At 42.1% G+C, this 19,628-nt stretch overlaps 3 protein-coding genes across 3 annotated transcripts; 1 reads left to right on the plus strand and 2 right to left on the minus strand.

The window, feature by feature from the left end:
• The first annotated feature begins 2,878 nt into the window (after nucleotides 1–2,878).
• On the plus strand, nucleotides 2,879–9,882 carry LOC146985917 (uncharacterized). The gene is made up of 9 exons (XM_085779364.1): nucleotides 2,879–3,233; nucleotides 5,010–5,685; nucleotides 5,769–6,080; nucleotides 6,194–6,366; nucleotides 6,458–6,542; nucleotides 6,651–6,883; nucleotides 7,476–7,670; nucleotides 7,755–7,980; nucleotides 8,687–9,882. Exons 1-9 carry the CDS (start codon nucleotides 3,003–3,005, stop codon nucleotides 9,229–9,231), a joined length of 2,676 nt encoding a protein of 891 aa, XP_085635490.1. The 5' UTR covers nucleotides 2,879–3,002; the 3' UTR covers nucleotides 9,232–9,882.
• Nucleotides 9,883–9,888: 6 nt separating this feature from the next.
• On the minus strand, nucleotides 9,889–11,980 carry LOC146985918 (glycine cleavage system H protein, mitochondrial-like). Its single transcript, XM_085779365.1, has 5 exons — nucleotides 11,758–11,980; nucleotides 11,451–11,533; nucleotides 11,272–11,335; nucleotides 10,745–10,876; nucleotides 9,889–10,451 (listed from the first exon to the last, which is right to left on the minus strand). The coding sequence occupies exons 1-5, from the start codon at nucleotides 11,906–11,908 to the stop codon at nucleotides 10,354–10,356; spliced, it is 528 nt and encodes a 175-aa protein (XP_085635491.1). The 5' UTR covers nucleotides 11,909–11,980; the 3' UTR covers nucleotides 9,889–10,353.
• A 1,525-nt stretch (nucleotides 11,981–13,505) lies between these two features.
• fam107b (family with sequence similarity 107 member B) lies at nucleotides 13,506–17,981 on the minus strand. The gene is made up of 3 exons (XM_085779366.1): nucleotides 17,646–17,981; nucleotides 14,686–14,842; nucleotides 13,506–14,538 (listed from the first exon to the last, which is right to left on the minus strand). The coding sequence occupies exons 1-3, from the start codon at nucleotides 17,942–17,944 to the stop codon at nucleotides 14,419–14,421; spliced, it is 576 nt and encodes a 191-aa protein (XP_085635492.1). The 5' UTR covers nucleotides 17,945–17,981; the 3' UTR covers nucleotides 13,506–14,418.
• Between the last annotated feature and the right edge of the window lie 1,647 nt (nucleotides 17,982–19,628).

A 19,628-nucleotide genomic window follows, 5' to 3' on the forward strand; every position in this document is an offset into this window, starting at 1 on the left:
ATCTTTATGTGTGGTCCAAACTGTGTGGTAAATTGAAGCGTGTCCTGATAGACGGTGAGTAGCCTTGCTCCTGTCTAGGATAAACACCTATAATACTCTGGCTCCCCTGGCAATCACCATAGCAACAAACCGTGGTACCCACGTGAGTTGCATAATAAGATGTTCCCCAAGACCACAGACCATAAAGCGGCGACAAACTAGACACCTGCAGCAATGAATGTGAATCAGAAAATAACCATTCAAATGTCAAACTTCAACTCTGACTCATCCCAGAATAATCTTTTACATTTATCTATACGCTTGCATCACACAAAACACTCTCGCAGACGCACATGCACCTTCTCTCTTTCTCTCCAGACCTTAACAGGTGCTGATGAGCTGCAGTCAATGATTGTAATGAGCTATCGATCACCGTGGGAAAACAGAGGGACAGAGAGGGGTGAGGGAGGTAGAGGGAACCAGAGGATACACACACACACAAACAGAAAGAGGTTGACTGCCAAAAAAAAAAAAAACTTTAGATGAACTAAATGGAGACAAGCCACCCAAGACAGAGTATCAATACCTGCTTTAATCAAGTCCTCATCTCCTATTGTTCTGCTTAAAATAGAATTTATGGGATACTACTTTCTGTTGGGTGAGGTTAAAGGGAAGTGTTCAACTCCGAGCAGCTTGTGGACCAGCTAATCAGCTCAGGATGACCATGCAGACATGCTTGTCATGACCAAGTCCAGATGCCAGTGAATGGCACTGACGCAGTATCTCTATTTTCCCCTCTTTTTGTGCTGTGTGCATGGAGTGGAGGCAGACAGCTTTAGGGAAGGGGGAGGTGCATTGTGTGTGTGTGTGTGTGTGTGTGTGTGTCGTGTGCGTTGGCTGGCGTTTCAGATAATGAAATGCAGCAGGGAACAAAGAGCTGGGGGCCCCTATTCTCTGTGCTGCAGCTTCATTTTCACTCCCGTCAGTCTATGATTCTTCCATACCCTCTTTCTTGTGTATGTGTATGTGTGTGTGTTTATGTTTGTATGAGCGGGTTGTTGTGTGTACGCGTGTGCCCTCCTCCTCCTGTTAGTATTCTGCATGGCAGATCCCCCTAATGTAATAACTGTGTCTGCATGTCTAATTTACAGCAGGAGAGAGTAAATAGCCTGTGGTTAATTACAGTATGTGTATGTGTGTGTGTGTGTCTATGCATGTGTCTACATGCGCGTGGGTGTGTCAGAATGATTTATGAGTTGCAAATAGCTACACCAGTGGCCCGTTTCTCCTCACTTAGTTTTTAATCTGTCTTTCCATTAATTTTCCTGGAGATGTTATTATGGTTTTATAACAGTGTGCACGAAGATGCACATGTGAGTGCACGTATGTGTTAATGAGACAGAGGTGTGGACATTTTGTGAGGATCGCAGCAACATGGGCACCTGAGCTGCACTTTGCTTTTCCACCTCTCTACTTCTCCATTTCACTTCCCTGTGTTCTCCTCTCCTTCTCTCTTCCAGAGCTTCATTCACTCTCTTCATTGAGAGCCACAGTGAACACAGATCTTTATTGACAGTACACGGTAGAACATGGAAACAGCAGGTCAATCCGTTTAGCCCAAGGGCCGATACACCAATTCACCAATTTGTCAGTGTTAGTTTGAGAGAGAAAAGCAGCTAATCTCTCCTCTCTGCTCTCTATTGATCACACACTTAGACTCCACTTCTCTGTCTAAACACTATTGATTCTCTCTCTCTCAATCTCTTTCTCTCTCTCTCTCTCTCTTTCTGTCTAGCTCTCTCCACATACCACAGCTCTCAACACATCTTCTCTTCATACACTCTGCTTCTCACATAAAGTCTGAATAATTGAGACTGTGTGTTTTTCAACATGAAGCCCTGAGTTAGACTTTGTATGAATACTACAGAATATCTTTGCATGAACAAAATAAGACCTTGGGTAATTTCTGTAATACAGAACAATACGTGGAACTTATCAGCCACATAAACCATTTTAGAGTTTAGCCCACAAGTGTCACAAATCACTGTTCTTGCTGTATACATCCAAAAGCATGTCTCATTATATATATACAAAAAATAAATTACTTAGCAACCTCTCTACAGAGTGAATACAGATTATGATTAAAATTCACCGCTGGGTACACTGTCTCCTGGCTTTGTTTTTTTTAAGTCTCACATCACAGGGTGCACTTGAAAAGAACCACATTTCTGTCAAGATGAAGGCTATGTAAAAATGAGACAACTGATTATCTTAGGGGAGATCCCCACCACCCTCACCACCATTTTTTACATCAGGTCAAATTGAACCAAGAATCTCTATTTGACTGAATTTAGCTCGTAGGGACCCCTGTCATGAAAGATTTTAGTTGATGGGTTTGATTTAGCAGAGGAATTATAGTACAAACAGATACAAACACAATGGAAATAAGCCAATGGCTTTTTTGTGTTTTTATCCCGTTGGTAGCAGTTGTGTTGACGTATGTTTTTAAAACATTCTGTATGTTGCCAATAAAGATGTCTATCTGTCTATCTGTCTATCTATCTATCTATCTATCTATCTATCTATCTATCTATCTATCTATCTATCTAGAGAGAGAGAGAGAGCACAATAGAGAAACAATGTGAAGCTACAAACACTAAACAGATATTTCTGCAGCATTTATAATGTCTGTATCTCTCCATCCTAATACCAAATTGAAGAAATCTGAGCAACTGTTACTCACACCTTGTGAAGAGGCAGTCAAGCATCCCTGGCCTGCACTATCGCTTCTACGTAGCTCCTATTTATTAAACTTGCATGACCCCTACTGGTTAGATTAACTCATTACAAGCCTGTAGTTTTTGCAGGTTACAAAACACCAGCACATGGCTTGTGTAACTGTAAATCAGCTGTTGTTTGGTAACCGGCAGAGGCGAGACTCAGGACGTGTTTCACAGTATGCACAAGGATAGTAGCTAGTATTTAACATTTCATTCATCATCATCATCACCTCTGGTTTGAAGATGCCTCCTTCAGCGCCTGGTGCCGAGGACAGCAGAGTCGTGGTGAGGAAGCTGCTGAGGGAAGTGCTGGTGGGTCGAGAGGATCCTGAAGGTTTCTTCGCGATGTGTCTGTCCGTCCTGGGGCACCGGGAGACCCGCTCACAGCTGCCGTCCCTCATCCAGCCCCTGTCCGCAGCCAACCGGTCCCTGCACTCGAGCCTCACCTCCATCTACCAGGAGTATTTCACTACGGTCAGTGAGCGTTTGTTGATTATTAAGTCGGGTTATAACGTCGTTCATAGTTACAAAGCAAAATTTAAAAAAAACAAAAACAGACACACCCCAAAAGACATTAAACTTAACAGAAACATAAGTACCGGTATTATATTACAATTGTGAAAGTATTCCTACCTTACTTAGGCTACATCTTTCAACTGGTTAGTGTTTCCTCTACACTGCTAGAGACGAAAAAACCTAAATTAATTAAACTTAACTGGAAGGGAGAAGTTGTCGTGGCTAACGGTAACAACTTTGCAAACAACGACGAAGACTTTGAAATAATTACAGAAATGTGAACACTTCACCAGGCCCTTGTTGTCTTACAATTACCACTTAAACATGATTAACACTTGCAACTAAAACGTTTTTGCTGAGGAAGGAGACTTACAAAATATGCTAGGTCTGGCCCCTCGTTGAGTAGCTCAGGTGAGCTCCTGCTAGCTCCTGTGCTAGTCGCACCTTGGTGTTTGGGATAGTTACGGTATGCATGTTAAAACATGAAAAAAAACAAAAAAAAACAAGGTTGCTAAGAAGAAAAAATAGTAAACATAAATGTAGCACACTGAAAGCACACGTCATGACCACCACACAATATTCTTATAAAAAACGTAAACAAAATATTTTATAGTATTAGTAAACACCATGCCTACGCATCTGAAAAGGTGTGCTCTAAAAGTTGCCTTTTATATTATAGGCTAATATAGCCTAGCTAAACCGTCTTTGGTGTAACTGCAGTGGTGCACCCAGGTTGCAATGTCTGGTCTTTTTAGTAAAAAGACCAGACATAAAAAAAAGTTTTTACAGTCTATGGTCACAATGCGACAACAACAACACTTCTGTCAGCACATGTACAACTCAATAGTAATAGGCTACTAATACTAATACTTTGAAAATATCTCGTCATTCATTACATAAGTGTTTTCACTCAGTCAAACCTCTGCTCAGCAGTGTTCTGTTAAGAATTACTTAATTAAGTATTTACAAAACAAACTAACAAAACCATTAAAGTTAGTATCAAATCAAGTCAACCTTTATGGCACTTTTCATACATTAAGTAGGCTAACACAAAGGCTAAAGACAGCAAAGAAGACCAAGAAAACCCGACCCTCCCACCCCCACATATGAGATACACAAATACAGACTCAAACACACACACACACACACACACACACACACACACACACACACACACACACACACACACACACACACACACACACACACACACACACACACACACACACACACACGCTAGCTGTCACTAAAGAGACATAGCCGGGCACCCAGACCTGAGGCGAGGAAGAAGCTTCCTTTGGAGGCCATGCCTGAGAGGGGTCATGAGTCCATGGGACAGCACCCTCATCGATAGACCAGAAACTCGTCGGACAGTATGATTGTTGCTATATTAGCCTATAAATTTAACAGTAATGCATATGGCAACAAAACAAAAACAACAGGTGTCAGAGAGAGTCCTGAGAAATAATCTAATCAGCACAAATAAGTGAAACCACTTGGGGTCTTTACCATAAAAAGGTATGAATAAACTGACAGATAAAACAATGCCATTTTAAACTCAGTATAACCTTTTTTTAAAGAAGGGTTACTGACTCAATACATTTGTAACCACACACACCTGCCATCTTACGCTTGTTATGCTTGAACTGTTCCACATAATTTTTCACTTTAACCCCAAAATCTAAGCAGTTATTTCAACAGTACTAATAATGTATTCTTCTAATCCAATCACAGATGGAAGATGATGAACTGGAACTTGCGTTGGCTCTCTCTGTACTGGAAATAAAAGATGCCCAGATGTTAGCCCCCAGCCCAGAATCACGACTTGAGCAGCCTGAAGCCAGACCAAAGCAAAGCAGCTCTGTACAATCGCCTTCAGTGTCTGTGCCTCAGGGAAGCAGCCACACCCACGTAGCAGATGTAGCCGGCTGGAAAAAAAACACCCGCTCAGCACAAAGTGGACCCTGGGGCAAGGCATGCCCACCACAGACAACTCAAGGGACCGAGCTTCCGATAAGCACACATATTGACAAATATAATGAAGAGACACTGGAGACAAGTCAAACGTTGTGTGTCTCTAAACCATCTGCCTCATTTTCCAAACAAGAGTCGGTCATAGAAGGTAGTCAAATGACAAAGGAGGGAGTTTCGAATCAGTCAGAGAAACCAAAACGCTCCAAGAACAGGCGACAGAGGCGGAAAGCGGGTGGCCAGCAGCAGGTTGTAGGTTTGCCCTGCTCTCCATCAGCGTCGCGGCCGGTACTGTTGTGGTTTCGGAGGGATCTGCGACTGTGTGACAATCCCGCTCTCATTGGTTCATTGGAGGTTGGGGCACCTGTCATCCCTGTCTTCATCTGGAGCCCTGAAGAAGAGGAGGGACCTGGAGTCACTGTGGCTGTGGGGGGAGCATGTGAGTCGACTTCTTTAAAGAGTATGGACGCCGTGTGGTGATTTGTCTCTCCATAATCCGCAATCTTTGTCTTCTCTTCACAGGTAAATACTGGCTTCATCAAGCTTTGTCTTGCTTCTGTTCATCTCTGGAGGCAATTGGCAGCCACCTCGTCTTCCTCAAGGCGAATGGAGAGGACAATGGCGTGGGATCTTCTCTGTGTACCCTTAAGGAGCTCATAATGGAGACCGGGGCGAAAACAGTCTTGGCTAATGCCCTGTATGAGCCCTGGCTGAAGGAGAGGGATGATGCAGTGGTGTCTTCTCTGCAGGAAGATGGTGTTGAATGCAGGATGTACCACTCTTACTGTCTCAGAGACCCTTACTCTGTGAGCACAGAGGGTGTGGGACTCAGAGGTTTGTCACAATACATGGTGCACTTAGCTTTGGAATATGTTAAGCAGTACAAATTAAATCACATTATGGAATTTTTTTTACTGACCCTCTGTTTGTCTTCCTCTGTGGTGTAGGAATCGGATCAGTGTCTCACTTCATGAGCTGCTGTAGACAGAACCCAGGCTCAGCATTAGGAGTTCCTCTGGACCCCCCAGGATCTCTCCCCACACCTGACCACTGGCCTCAGGGTGTGCCTTTAGACACTCTCGGGCTGGCGCGCATGCCCCGCAGGAAGGATGGCACAACGGTCAGTAATGACAGCAGAGCAGTCATGAAGACCCAGATCCAATTATGATTAAATGATGAAAGTATTTTCTTGTGTTTATTTTTGCGTTCAGATTGACTGGGCAGCTAACATTCGTAAGTCCTGGGATTTCAGTGAAGAAGGAGCACATGCCCGGCTAGAAGCCTTTCTTCATGATGGTGAGACCGCTTGTCCTGTGTCATGTGCATAACAAACATACATTCTGTCTGTAAGAATGTTAAAAGACATTGCATTAATTAAACGGTGCTATTTTTTATGTTGTTAAGGTGTTTACAGGTATGAGAAAGAGTCAGGAAGGGCAGATGCTCCTAACACCAGCTGTCTGTCACCCTACCTTCACTTTGGCCAGCTCAGCCCACGCTGGTTATTATGGGATGCCAAAGGGGCACGCTGTCGACCCCCGAAGTTTCAGCGCAAACTGGCCTGGAGAGATTTGGCTTATTGGCAGCTAACACTGTTTCCTGACCTCCCCTGGGAATCCCTCAGACCTCCATACAAGGTAGTAATTGGCCACCGGCGAAAGAGGAACATTAAACATACATTGCATTTATATGATAATAAATAACCTTTTACATGTAATGCACATGTCACTACTCTCTCCAGACATGAAGACTGAGGAAAATGTTTATTACAAAATTTAATACATCTTTTCATTTAATTTATCTGTTTATTCGTTTATTATTTATTATTCGGAGCTGATTTCCATCTTTAGCCCCATAGTCCACAAATACAGTCACAGTAAATCAGACATCAATTACAATACAAATACATTACATCACAAAATGGTTGCATCAGTAGAGCGAAATAAAAAGTGGTGAAATACTAAAGTGCATTTTTCAGACAGTATATGTCATTAAGTGCTATTAGAGATTAACTAAATAAAAAAGTATCGAATTTCTTAAGTGCATTGTCAGGCAGTATCTGTCATGAAGTGCTATTCATGGAGTAAAGTGCCTACTGTTGTGAAAAGAAAAAAACTTCTCTTAATATGCACAGATCTGGTTTTTACTGAACCATGTTTCTTACATACATGTATGTTGTGCTTTCTCTTAAAACCTGTGGTAATGTGTTCCATCTATTGGCATTCGCAGGCTTTGCGGTGGAGCACTGACCGTGGCCACTTGAAGGCATGGCAGCGTGGTCGAACAGGCTACCCTCTGGTGGATGCAGCCATGAGGCAGCTGTGGCTGACAGGCTGGATGAACAACTACATGAGACATGTGGTGGCATCTTTTCTCATAGCGTACCTCTATCTGCCATGGCAAGAAGGCTACTGCTGGTTCCAGGTGAAACATGCACATTTAAATATCATGTATGCCAACACACCGGTACAATAAGTACGATTTACTGACTGTATATAACGTTTACAGGACACCTTAGTGGATGCAGATGTTGCCATAGATGCCATGATGTGGCAGAATGGGGGCATGTGTGGTCTGGACCACTGGAACTTTGTCATGCACCCTGTCGATGCAGCGATGACCTGTGACCCCTGTGGCAGCTTTGTTAGGAGATGGTGTCCTGAACTTGATGATCTGCCTGATGAGCTCATTCATAAACCCTGGAAATGTCCTGCGTCCATGCTTCGACGTGCAGGTGAGGGACGTGGCTGTGTGGTCAACTTTTGTCTGAAATTAGATGGTGGGTGACACGCACACCCCAGAAAATGTCTAGTAGGGTGCTGGATCTAAAAACACTGTCAGCAAATAAAACAAAAAAATAATAAAGGGATCCTCACACCGTTGAGCTCCCATTTAAGACATTAATAATCAGTGTGTAACGTTTTGAGCCTAGAGGCTCTTCCTCAGACTTTGTAATGGTTATTGATGGAGGCGCCATTTTTAAATATCCTATATAATATAAAAAAAATATATATACACATGTAGTAGATGCCCCTCCATATAAACAACTACCCATTGTTCACATACAAAATCAGCACGCAGGTTTGACAAGAAATACATATACAAAAACACATAAAAATAACTTAAACATTTGTATCAACTATGTTGGTACTACCAGAAGGGACTGGGGCTAAACAGTGCTGAACTACCTAACTAGAGAGAGGTGCCGCTAATAATATCTAATTCACTAGGAATATGATACAGGTCATTTGCACTCAAACATATCAGAGACATTCAAAAGCATTTTCAAAGGACATATAGATACACTTTATATGAAAACAGATTCAAAGGAACGGTCTTATATCAAATTCCTCGTTTAGTTTAGTTAGTTGTTTTTTTTTTTTTACCTATATGTTTCCAAACAGTGATGCAGAAATCTTCTTGCTGTACTCCTTCTTCAGGTGTGGTGTTCGGCCAGACATATCCCGATCGAATAATCACAGATCTAGAGGAGCGAAGGAGCCGGTCTCTGCAAGATGTAGCTCTGGTGCGGAAGAAGTTCGGACAGTATGTGGACAAGCGCTCGGGCTGTGACTTGGTACCTTTGCCCCCGCGCCTTGTCTCTGAGGCCTTGGGCTTATCACACAGCAAAGGTGATGTGGTAGCAGGAGGGAAACAGTTCCTGTTGCCCGTGATCACCCGCATGGAATTCAAACACCAGCAAGAAGATCCAGATGCAGACGCTGCTGCGAATCCGTACAACGCTGTTCTGAAGGGGTACGTCAGCCGCAAGAGAGATGAGACCATTGCCTTCCTTAACGAAAGAGACTTTACTGCCAGTGTGCTGTATGAGGGGGCACAGCGGAAAGAGAGGCTGGAGAAAGACTACTGCAGAATGGAGGGACTTCCTCAGCCTCCAGCCCCTCGGGGAAGGGCCAGACGAAGTCAAACAACCAAGGACAGGTTCTCTGTAGTGCCGGGTGGGGCTATCTCTTCACTCAGGTGACATCAAGACATGAAGTTTACAGGTTTAACAAAAGGTTACCGATAAGATAAATATATTAAAATGTCACAGAATGTAGGTTTGAAATGCAAGACATAGGGAAAGGACTGATTTGTTTACAAAATTATCTCAGGTAATGAGCAATATTATTATTGCCTCAATAATTAAACAGTGGCCCAAGTTGCTGGTCAATACTTTGATGCAGCTTCTTTTCTTTGAGGTTTATAGCGGTTATCATAAAAACGAGGTGCTTCACATAATTACTGATGAATTGTACAATGTTAAGTGTGAGAACTGGGTTGGTAAGGTGAAATACATGTTTATTTAAATCTCCAGTTACAGTGGAGGGGATGTTTGTTTATTGATGTTCTGAATTTTTGGAGATACCTTTATATTTATTTGTATAGTGGGTTCTAACTTCAGGCTGGAAGTAATGACTACCACTACATGTGTGACTTAGAAGAAACACCTAAAGTAAAGAAAATTAACAGTTATGGAAATAACATAGGATGTAATGCCCTGACAGTGTCAACAATGTCACCTGTTCAGTACCAGTGTAAAGCCAAAGATGATAAGCAGTTACATCAAGTCAAAACATTGATAACTCTCTTTTAATCTTTTAAGTTTGGGGAAATAAAAAAATATGAGGCAACATATATGTGTAAGGAAATGTTTATTTTTTACCATACAGGTCCCATGTCCACAATGTAGCCGTCATACATGCAACGTAGACCAATATTATTAATAATACCATAAAGACCAAAGTGCTTTTTAACATCTAACAATGTCCTAGAATAGAGATTCAAGTTTAAGTTTGACAGAAATACTTGGAAAACTGTTTATTGATAGCGAGTCTCAGTGTCTTCTGTCTGGGGCTTTGAGGCTAAAAGAACTCAACACCCAGAGTTCAGTCAGTGCAGACTGGCAGGTCCGCTAAAGTCAGTCTGTAACAGTAGATAAAGGATTCCTAATGTTCACAGCTCTACAACACTGGCAGGTCAGCAAACTGGAGCTCCTGAGCTCCACCGGTGGATGCTAAGCATAGTGTTGTTCCTGACACAGGCACATCTTGTGTGTCTCCCTGCCAGTGGTGTTTAAAAAGGAGAGAGGGAAGAGGGTGTTAGGTTAGTCCTCAATGGAGCGGATGTATCTCTCATAGGCGGCTTCATCCATCAGAGCGTCCAGCTCAGCAGGGTTGCCAATGGTCATCTTCATCAGCCAACCTAAATTCAATAGTGAAAGCAGGTTAAGCTGTGACGTAAGCCCATTTACCAGGTCAGGTGTATAACATATATAGAAAGCACTCTTTTCCTAGCCGCCATTGGCAGTGTTCTGTCTTTCACCAATTACAGTGTAAAAACAAACTTAGAAAAGAAAACAAATGATCCTGAACCTGTCTGGGTTAGGTAATCCATCACAGTTAGTGTTATAGTTGCCTGCACAGATTATCAATGTAGAGCAAAGATAGATATACAGGATAACTAACTGCAGTGACTTTTTTTAAACACATGCTTACCATCTTTGTAGCAGGATTTGTTGACCAGCCCGGGGTTATCTGCCAGTCGTGTATTGACCTCTACAACTTCTCCAGTCAAAGGTGAATAGAGCTCACTGGCTGCCTTTACACTTTCCAGAGCTCCAAACTCATCTGTAAATGGTAAATGTTAGAAACAAAAGCATTTATATGAAAGTTAAAATGATGTTCACTATAGTATAATTGAAAGCAACCTTCAGGACCATGGGAAATCAAGATTTACAAAATAACTTAATACTACAATGTCAAGTACTTCAACTACAGATACTGATATTTAGAATTATAAGAATTACCAAAACGTACTATCCAGTATTTTCATCCAGTAAGTATTTTTTTTAATATAATGCCACTTTGATCCATGAACAAAGAACTGACATATCACCAGGCCAATTTATCAGCTATATCTCTAGTGTCTTGGCACTGATGTAGCCTAATATAAACATCAGTTACTGGTTTAATCCCTTTCATATCAGCACTATACCAGTGGTGGTGTAATGTCAACTTCCTACCTTGCTGAGCCAGCTGTGTCCCCACCTCTGGCAGGCCACAGTAAACTACATCTCCCAGAGCCTCCTGCGAGTGTGGCAAAGAAAAGGCAATGGTAAGACCTAAAAACATTTACTTTAATGTGCGTCTCTGTTGGTTCATGTGTGTGTAAGCACGCAGACATGCAGACCAGGGGACTTACTTGCGCAAAGTTGCTGATACCGACAGTCCCAATCCCGTCGTCTTCTAGCCGGATCCATTCGTGCTTGTCTGTGAATTTAAGTGCTGCAAAACAATACAACAAAGTTAGAGCAAACAGAGCTTCCCAACGGGCTGAAGTTCTTTTTTTTTCTTCTTCAAAATCCTCGGTCAGTTCGACAGCGAGGAGAAACCTCCACAGACGCGCTGCAGCGTCCTCTGCACCATGTCCTTTACTCATGCTACCGCTCAGCTACCGGACATGTCACGCTAACATGCGACTCTGCAACAAGCTCGCAGCGGGGACAAACCTGCTGATAATCGGCTAGAAGAGGCCAGACTTCTTCGGAAATAAGGTGTCGATGCCAGCCGCAAAGGAGGAAGCGGCGCCGAGCGGGTGAGTAAAGGCAACACTGTGGAAAAGTTGCAAGACAGGGAGCGGAACAGCCCACAGGCAGCCATGTTTGTCGCTTATTGATGAGAGCACGGAGCTCTTTTTCGTGGATATGAGAGGCAGCAGTGGCGCTTCGCTGCCCCCGAGTGGTCAAGATAACAACTAACCACACAATAAAAATACAAGTGTATCTGCTGCGGCCATGTGGAGGGTATGGGTAATAACAAAGACGGTTTATAAACCATACAATAAACTGTATCTGCTGCGGCCATGTGGAGGGTATGGGTAATAATAACAAATACGGTTTATAATAAATAAATTGAGTATCTGTTACTATGTTGTCCACCTAAGATTAAAATGTTGGCTTATCCTTATGTCGATCTGTCTTCATCTGTTTGTCACAGTCTCCCAGTCTTGTCAACTCAGAATTTTTTTTAAATTCTGGTTTTGAACTTGTGATTTATTTTGGGGGGGAAAACCTCCTTTTTTCCTTGCTGCTATTTTTTTCATCTTGCCATCATGAGCTCATTTTTTAATGACAGGCCACCATTATATTGTGCTCTTCCTGTTTAAACCCCAAATTCTAGGTTTTTTCTTTTTAAAATTAGAAGTTTTTGTTGTGGGAATCAACTCCAGAGGGGCCCTTAACCTACCTGATATTATTTGTGCAATTAAAACTTTATTTCCCCATTAAAAATGATGTTATGGAAGATATTGTGCAAATATAGGCCTAATGCAATGTAAGGCCAGAGAATATTTTTAAGATAAATGATGGACAGTGGTGAGAAGCGGTACCTAGAGTTTTCCTCATCTTACTGAGTTTTCACATAACCCGATTTACCCCCGATTACTTTGCTGTATTATGGGCTATGCCACATGTAGCCTATTATTTTTAGTCTTGTGCCATTTTCCATTTCTGTGAACCGGCTGAGATCCAACTTGTGTTCCAAATCCTGCAACATTTGACTACAGTCTGCAGTCTGAGAACAAAACAAACATCAGATCCAGACTAAATAAACTGGGGGCTTATCAAAGTGATGACTGTTTTATTGGCCCACTGCTTTGCTGTTATTTTTGCATCACGTTCCGTTTGGAAAATAAAGATAGCTATTGGTTGGCTCACAGGTCCAGAGTCCAGCAGCACACCAAATAAAGAAAAAGAAATGGAACGTGTTAAAATTATGTTTATTTAAAAGAAGATTCTGGCAAGAAACACAGGGTTATGTTGTTTTAAATTGCTTCATCCCATGATAATAACAGCTATCGCCTCTTAGAGACCCACAAATCAAAAGTTTAGACCTATAATATTATTTTGTGTGATTAATGTGCACTTTAATAGCAATCACAGTTTCTCACATTGTGTAACCATTTTTGGAATTTGTCTGTTGCTGGCTACAAATGCTAGTAAAAAAAGTTCACTTTAACACCCACTTTGGTTCAGATTTACTGATTTCAATGGCCCGTCTGCTGATCTGTAGCTCCACTGTTTTTCCAGGATCTTCCAGGTTAATGCAGGATTCTCATCAGATCTGTCTCAGGAGCCATGCAGATATCCCATGATGACAGGGGGCCTCCAAGTGTACACTTTTAATTGGATTCTTTTTTTTTTACCTAAGCACACAAGGACTGATCAGACTGGTTTTTCTCATTGACCAACCTAAAACAAAAACTTAAATTATTTATTAAGTAACACTTTTATTCATACAAAACAACAGAATATATAAAGAAAATGTCACTCTCATGCCTGGGAGTTCTACTATTGCTCAAAATTGCATTAGCTGAGGAAATGGCATGTTTGAAATAAAATGAAAAAAACAAAACAAAGCAAACTTGAGTGTTTCACACATCGTACACTCCCTTTGTCCTGTTCTGGCCTCATAAACTATACTGTAAAACAACAAAAATACAGAACGACTAAAAGTGTCCTCCCCTATACCCGGGCTAAAAGCTACAAACATAAATAACAAAAGCACATTTGTTTGGCTTTTACATTACACAGCTTCAAGAGTCCATCCAGTGTCCACTTTTCCTTATTTTGATTCTGAAGATGAGGAGAAAAAGAAAAAAAAAAGAAAAAAGAACAACACAACAACAACGATAACAACATCCATAACAGTACAGAGAAACGACAGCTTGCTGTGGAGAGAGGAGTGAAACAAAGGGGATGAAAACTCCTGTGTGTTTGGTTGTTTTGGTTGTTTCGTTTCTCCATCAAAAGTCATCTGAAGCTTGCTCAGCCTTGTAAAAAGGCGTGTTAACATGTAACATGTCTGTGTTAGGTCCCTCCTGCAGGATGGGGGTGCTGTGTGCTGCCGGGTGGGTGTGAAGAGCAGAGGTGAGTACTGGTGGTCCGTGGCAGGCAGACAGAGGGGGGGTCTTTAGTCTGTAAAGTCTCTCTCCTCACCGTAGGAAGGAACAGCCAGGTTGGGAAAGCCAAGGAAAGTTTGTCTCAGACCACGGTCAGGTCGCCACCGTGCACCACAGACAACACTCGCTCTCTTTTGTACACACACTCCTCCTGACGTCTCTCTTGTGCTCACACACACGCGCACAATCAGCCAGACACCCCTGCTGGTTTTTAGGTGGTCCGTTCCTCGCCGTCGGTCTCCTGCTTGGTCCTGCGCAGGTTGCTTTTCATCTTTACAAACTCGGGAGTGTTCTCCTGCTCCTCCTCGTCTTTCTGCTGCTCCAGCTCCAGCTGCAGGAACACAGAAATTGGCAAATTCAAATCAAAGAGGCAGTGATCTGTTGCTATCGACATGTACTAGATGCATTTAGGGACAGTAGCAACGTGCATTCTTGCAGCGTGCTTAAGTGACAGACAGTTCATCCTTCAATCATTTACCTGCTCTAGTTTCTGTTGCCTTTTCATGAGCTCTATCTCCAGGTCGCTCCTCTTCTTGTGGGCCTCCTGCTCCTCTTTCTGCGCCTTAAGAACTTGCTCCCTCTTTCTTTTCTCCAGAACCTTCTGGAGCTCTGGTTTGTTTTGAGGAGCCAGACCCCTGTGCAGAAACAATCAGCGAAAGAGAGCATGTTACTAAAATAAAAGCCTGGTGAACAACCTGCTAATGACACCACACAGACTCCCCGCTCAGAGGGAGACTGGCATTTAAATTCATGCCTAACAGATGATGACCATGACCTCATTCAAATTTGACATGCAGTTCTGTATTAGATGTTCTGGATTAAACATTTCAATCGTGTTTCAGGAAAGTTTTGATTTAGGGCCAGACACAGATTGTTCCACATTTAACAATCTGCGTACATGATTGTTGCCAACACTGGAACTGACTTTGGAAAAATGATCAGAAACCACAGCCCTGTGTTTCTTTTCTTTCCCTTCTCTAAGAATTGAAAAACAACCCTAAAACATCAAACCCATAAGTTCACAAACAATTTACAAACACTTACATAAAGCTGTCTTGGGGGTGATTAAGTCATTGGGAGCCAGTGGGATTGTTACGCAACTGCCTAGGTTTGTGTAGCAAAATTTAAAAGGAGGACAGGGACGTCTTAGTAAAGTGTGAGGCATTCTTGTGAGGAAGAGCAAAAAATACCAAACGTTATGTAATGCTCCAAACTTCTCCAAATTACAAGAGAGATGGGTGGGGGCTGAGGATGAGACTTGGGAGCAGAAGTGCTTTAGACATAGGGGAACAAAGATGAGTTGGAGTCAGCAAGAAAAAGCGATAAACCAATAAACAGTGAAGCCTGGAAAGGATTAGGAGGCACAACAAAGTGCCACACAAGGAAAAAAAAACAGAAGCCGCAGAAGAAGGACAGAGGTTATCCTTGATCAGTCTCTATCCTCTTTATTAATTCAATTTGAAAACCATATTATCCAGATTACTTAACTCTCCCTGTGGTTATAGATTTTCCTTTTAGCCACGACTGTGCAAAAGCTGTGTCAGATCTTCAAAAGAAAACACTGCATGCCTACCTGACTGCAGTTTAGCAACAACAGTGCCTTAATTAAATGCATTATTAAATCCCGAAGATTACATAACTAAGTCCACAATGTTCCGAGAAGGAGTGGGAGTTGATTTACAACAAGGCACTATGTTAGCTAAAGTCACTGCTGCATTTAAACACCCTGGTTTTCCTGAGAGTCAGGGTCTCGTGAAAGCACTTTTGCGGGTAAAAGATGTGATGGGGTGGGATCGGGGTGGGCTAATTGGTGAAGAGAAGGAGGAGGGTCAAGGTCACCGAAAGCAATAACACGAGGCTATAAAGATGTTATGTCTACCCTCCTTTTTACCATGGGCAACGTTTACATAACTACTGACCTTCCTACCCACGACCCCTCCTATGAGTGCACGCCCTCTAGCAGACAGTGAGGAATGTGTGCTCAAATCCCACACATCAATACCTCCATCTGCTCAAATGCTTCCCCAGTCTTAGTAGCTGAATTTCTGAAATTCTTCTATGTGTGCGTGCGTGCCTGTGTGTTTGTGTGCGTAGGAAGGGGTCACTACAGCTAAGGTAGCAACGACGGCAAAAGGCCCTTAGATAGCCACTGTTTTATAATCTGGATTACGTAACACATTTTTTTTCTCTCTCTCTTCTTCATACAGCGAGCCATCCATCCATCCATGCATCCACCCACCCGCCCCTCCCCTCTCTCATCGCTGTGACTAATCCACCATGCAGGCAAGCTTTTCATACTTTCAGTGTGCAATAGAGTAGACGGCCCAATCAAAACAGGTTTATACCTTTAAGAGCCTGCTATATTAATTTCAGACTTCAACCAGACATTGTCTGTCTAGACCACGAGTAATGATATTCTAGAACAATAGAAAGGGGGAAAAAAATGTTTTTTTTAATACTGTTATTAATTTTCCATGCACATGCTGACCTGTTTCCTATCACCCATCATTGCCCTTCCAGCATCACTACAAAGGCTGTGACACATTTAAGGCAGAGCATCGCTGCTGCTGTGATGTAACAGCTGTCACCAGCATGTGTGTTTACGTAGCTATTCATAGCACCATCACAAAGCTGCCGGCACTTGTGATGAGACAAAACACAAACATTTAGTGTCAATAATGGGATGATAGGCGTCAGTGTGCACGTGCATTTACACAAGCGCACGTACTAACTAAACGAGGCTTCTCTGTTGTATGATCTAGTATTAATATAAGCGACCAGTCCAGGTTCATCCTGCACAGTATGACCTTTACATAACCAATGGTTGACACACTAATGCACTTGAGGTTTTATATAATAGCTTCTATGAAAGTTTTATATCCTAAGTTTTACATAATACTGCTGAGGGAGGTTGGAGGAACCAGTGAACTGAAATGACACGCTGCAGAAGCCCGCGCGGCAGAGTCTGCATGGATACTTTCAAACTAATTACAACAAATGAGCAGGGTTACTGTATTAACTCATCTCCCATGAGGAGAGGTTAAACTGAATTACCCTGGATCCAGACACTCTAGTGTTTTCCCCTGCTGAACCTGTTTAAGATATGGGCATACTTGATACCGCTGCCATAAACAAACAAGGAGTAACAGACATTATCACTGTCTGCCCAATCATTTGCTGCACGTGGAAGAAAGTGCTTTATTATTGGCCCAATTACAGACTTGGAAGTCAGTCAGCCTTGTTCAAAACAGCTCTGGTTTTTGTTTTTGTGCTATAAACCTTGATAAACTGTCGGTGACCAATTATAAATCAGAATCTCTTCCTTAAACGTGGGCTGTGAATTACCAGGTGTGTTTGCATCAGGGAAGAGATAAAGACAAAGTTAAGATAACAAGAGATAGAGACTAAAATAGTAGCTTTTTCTTCCTGTCTCCTGACCTCTTCTGATTCATGAGCAGCTCTCGGTGCAGGTCCTGATGGTTCCGGGAGTTCTTGACTGGGTTGATCAGCTTCTTGGGTTTGATGAGCTCATCACAGTCGCCCTCTAGGTAGTCTGGCTCCGCCATGACACTCCTCCCTGGATCTGATGACAGAAACAAAAAGAAAAACACCTTAATTTTCAACAACAACAACAACAACAACAGTGAACATTCACAAACACCAGTAAAAATGGGTTTCCAATGCAGCATTATATGTGGAGACAGGAATCTCACTGTCACTGTTACAAAGCCAAACATTTTTCTCTGACATTGATCTCCTTTCGAACACTGACTTGAGCATTTGCCGGATACTCTGGCATAAGCTCTGAGTTTCTGCCTGGTCTCTATAGTGATAGACACTCAGCACAGGAATTACATAATTGTTCCTCTACTGAGTGAACAGGAACATTTCATCCTCCTGTCAGATGATATAAAAACCATACGCGAAATAACGAAACCATGAATCAGGACGGCACAGAACCATACTTGTTTTTCAATCATACAGTTATGTAAATATGTCAGATTCTGCTGATACAAAACTAACCCCCAAAGGCTCCATCTATTGTTGTTCATAATCCAGAGAATTAAGCAACTTCTACTCATGACCTCCGGATGCAGGCACAAATCCTTGGCTCATTTTCCCCAGTTAATGAAAAGCAGGTAGCCTATTCTGAAAGCAGCTGTATATGCAGTATTTTGAGAAAGCACCGTCATCAACTGAACCATTATCAAATAGAGAAATAAACTGTGATTTATTTTCATTAGAAACTAGGGTTTAAGACAGACTGTTTGCAGCAACACCAAAGTAAATAACTTTTCTGATAGCTAAAATCTACTTTTTATTAGACTGCTTTGCTCAGTGAAAATGCTACTTGGCACAGTGGCTCAAATGTTCTATAAGAGATTTATCTGATTATCTAGCCAAAATAATGAGAACAGAATAATTTTGTATATAATAATAGTAGTATGTTTCTGATCATTTTCAATAGTAATGTATATTATAAAACATATTTAACACCTACATTTACATATGTTTGTACACTGAGATTAAAACAGCTCAGTGGTCCACTTTTAAGAACCGTTAAAAATGCAAAACAATCAATCTTAACTCACCCTGCAGATGAGGGAACACGGGGTATCTGAACATTGTCGCCATCGCTGCTATTTTGATTGGGAATTTAGTTTCCAGAAAAAGCTTTTGAAACCCGCCGCTGTCCTGTTTATCAGTGTGTTGCAGAGCTTCACGTAGGAGAGGTGCTTTGTTCTGCACAGCCGTCTGCTACTGAGCTGGTTGGAGTTCAAAGTCTGTTTTATAGCTATGCCCCCCCCCCTCACTCTCTCTCTCTCTCTCTCTCTCTCTCTCTCTCCCTCTCTATAACACATACACTCTCTCTGCTCCCTCCCTCACCTGCTCTCTCCCACTCGTTTTCAAAAAGCACATCTCCGGACGAAGAAGAGTTCATAACTAAATTTGCTGCTTCTGCTGCTTAATTTATCACTGATAAATAAATATTCTCAGTATTGATTTTGTGGAACTATGGTATTTTTATCTTGTTGGAAAACAGACCTACATATAGTCAAAAGCCTATTTTAAGAGATCAGATAAAACATTTCCATAATAGCATAATACAAAATTAGTATGTTTGCTTCACTTTTAGATTCTCTTGCATTTCTACTTCCACAGTCTGAGTAATAACACATTTAGAAATAACCATATGTTAAATGCCTTTGATATCATGCCGCCTGGTTATCAGTCTCTCTGATAACAGCGTGCCATTTTGGAGCTTGATCCGGGCATTCAGTCTGTATTTCCAAAGAATCATTACGCTACACGTGCTGAACACAATGGTGAGGGAGGGGGAGTCCTCAAAATCAAAACAAACTTGGAGGAGGCGGCTGGTGCAGTGACTTGAAGAAAACACTAGAGGTCGACATTCTTGCA

The sequence above is a fragment of the Trachurus japonicus genome, chromosome 6 (assembly GCF_045865225.1).
Source record: "Trachurus japonicus isolate A0001 chromosome 6, Traja_1.0".
In the NCBI taxonomy this organism is placed as follows: domain Eukaryota; kingdom Metazoa; phylum Chordata; class Actinopteri; order Carangiformes; family Carangidae; genus Trachurus; species Trachurus japonicus.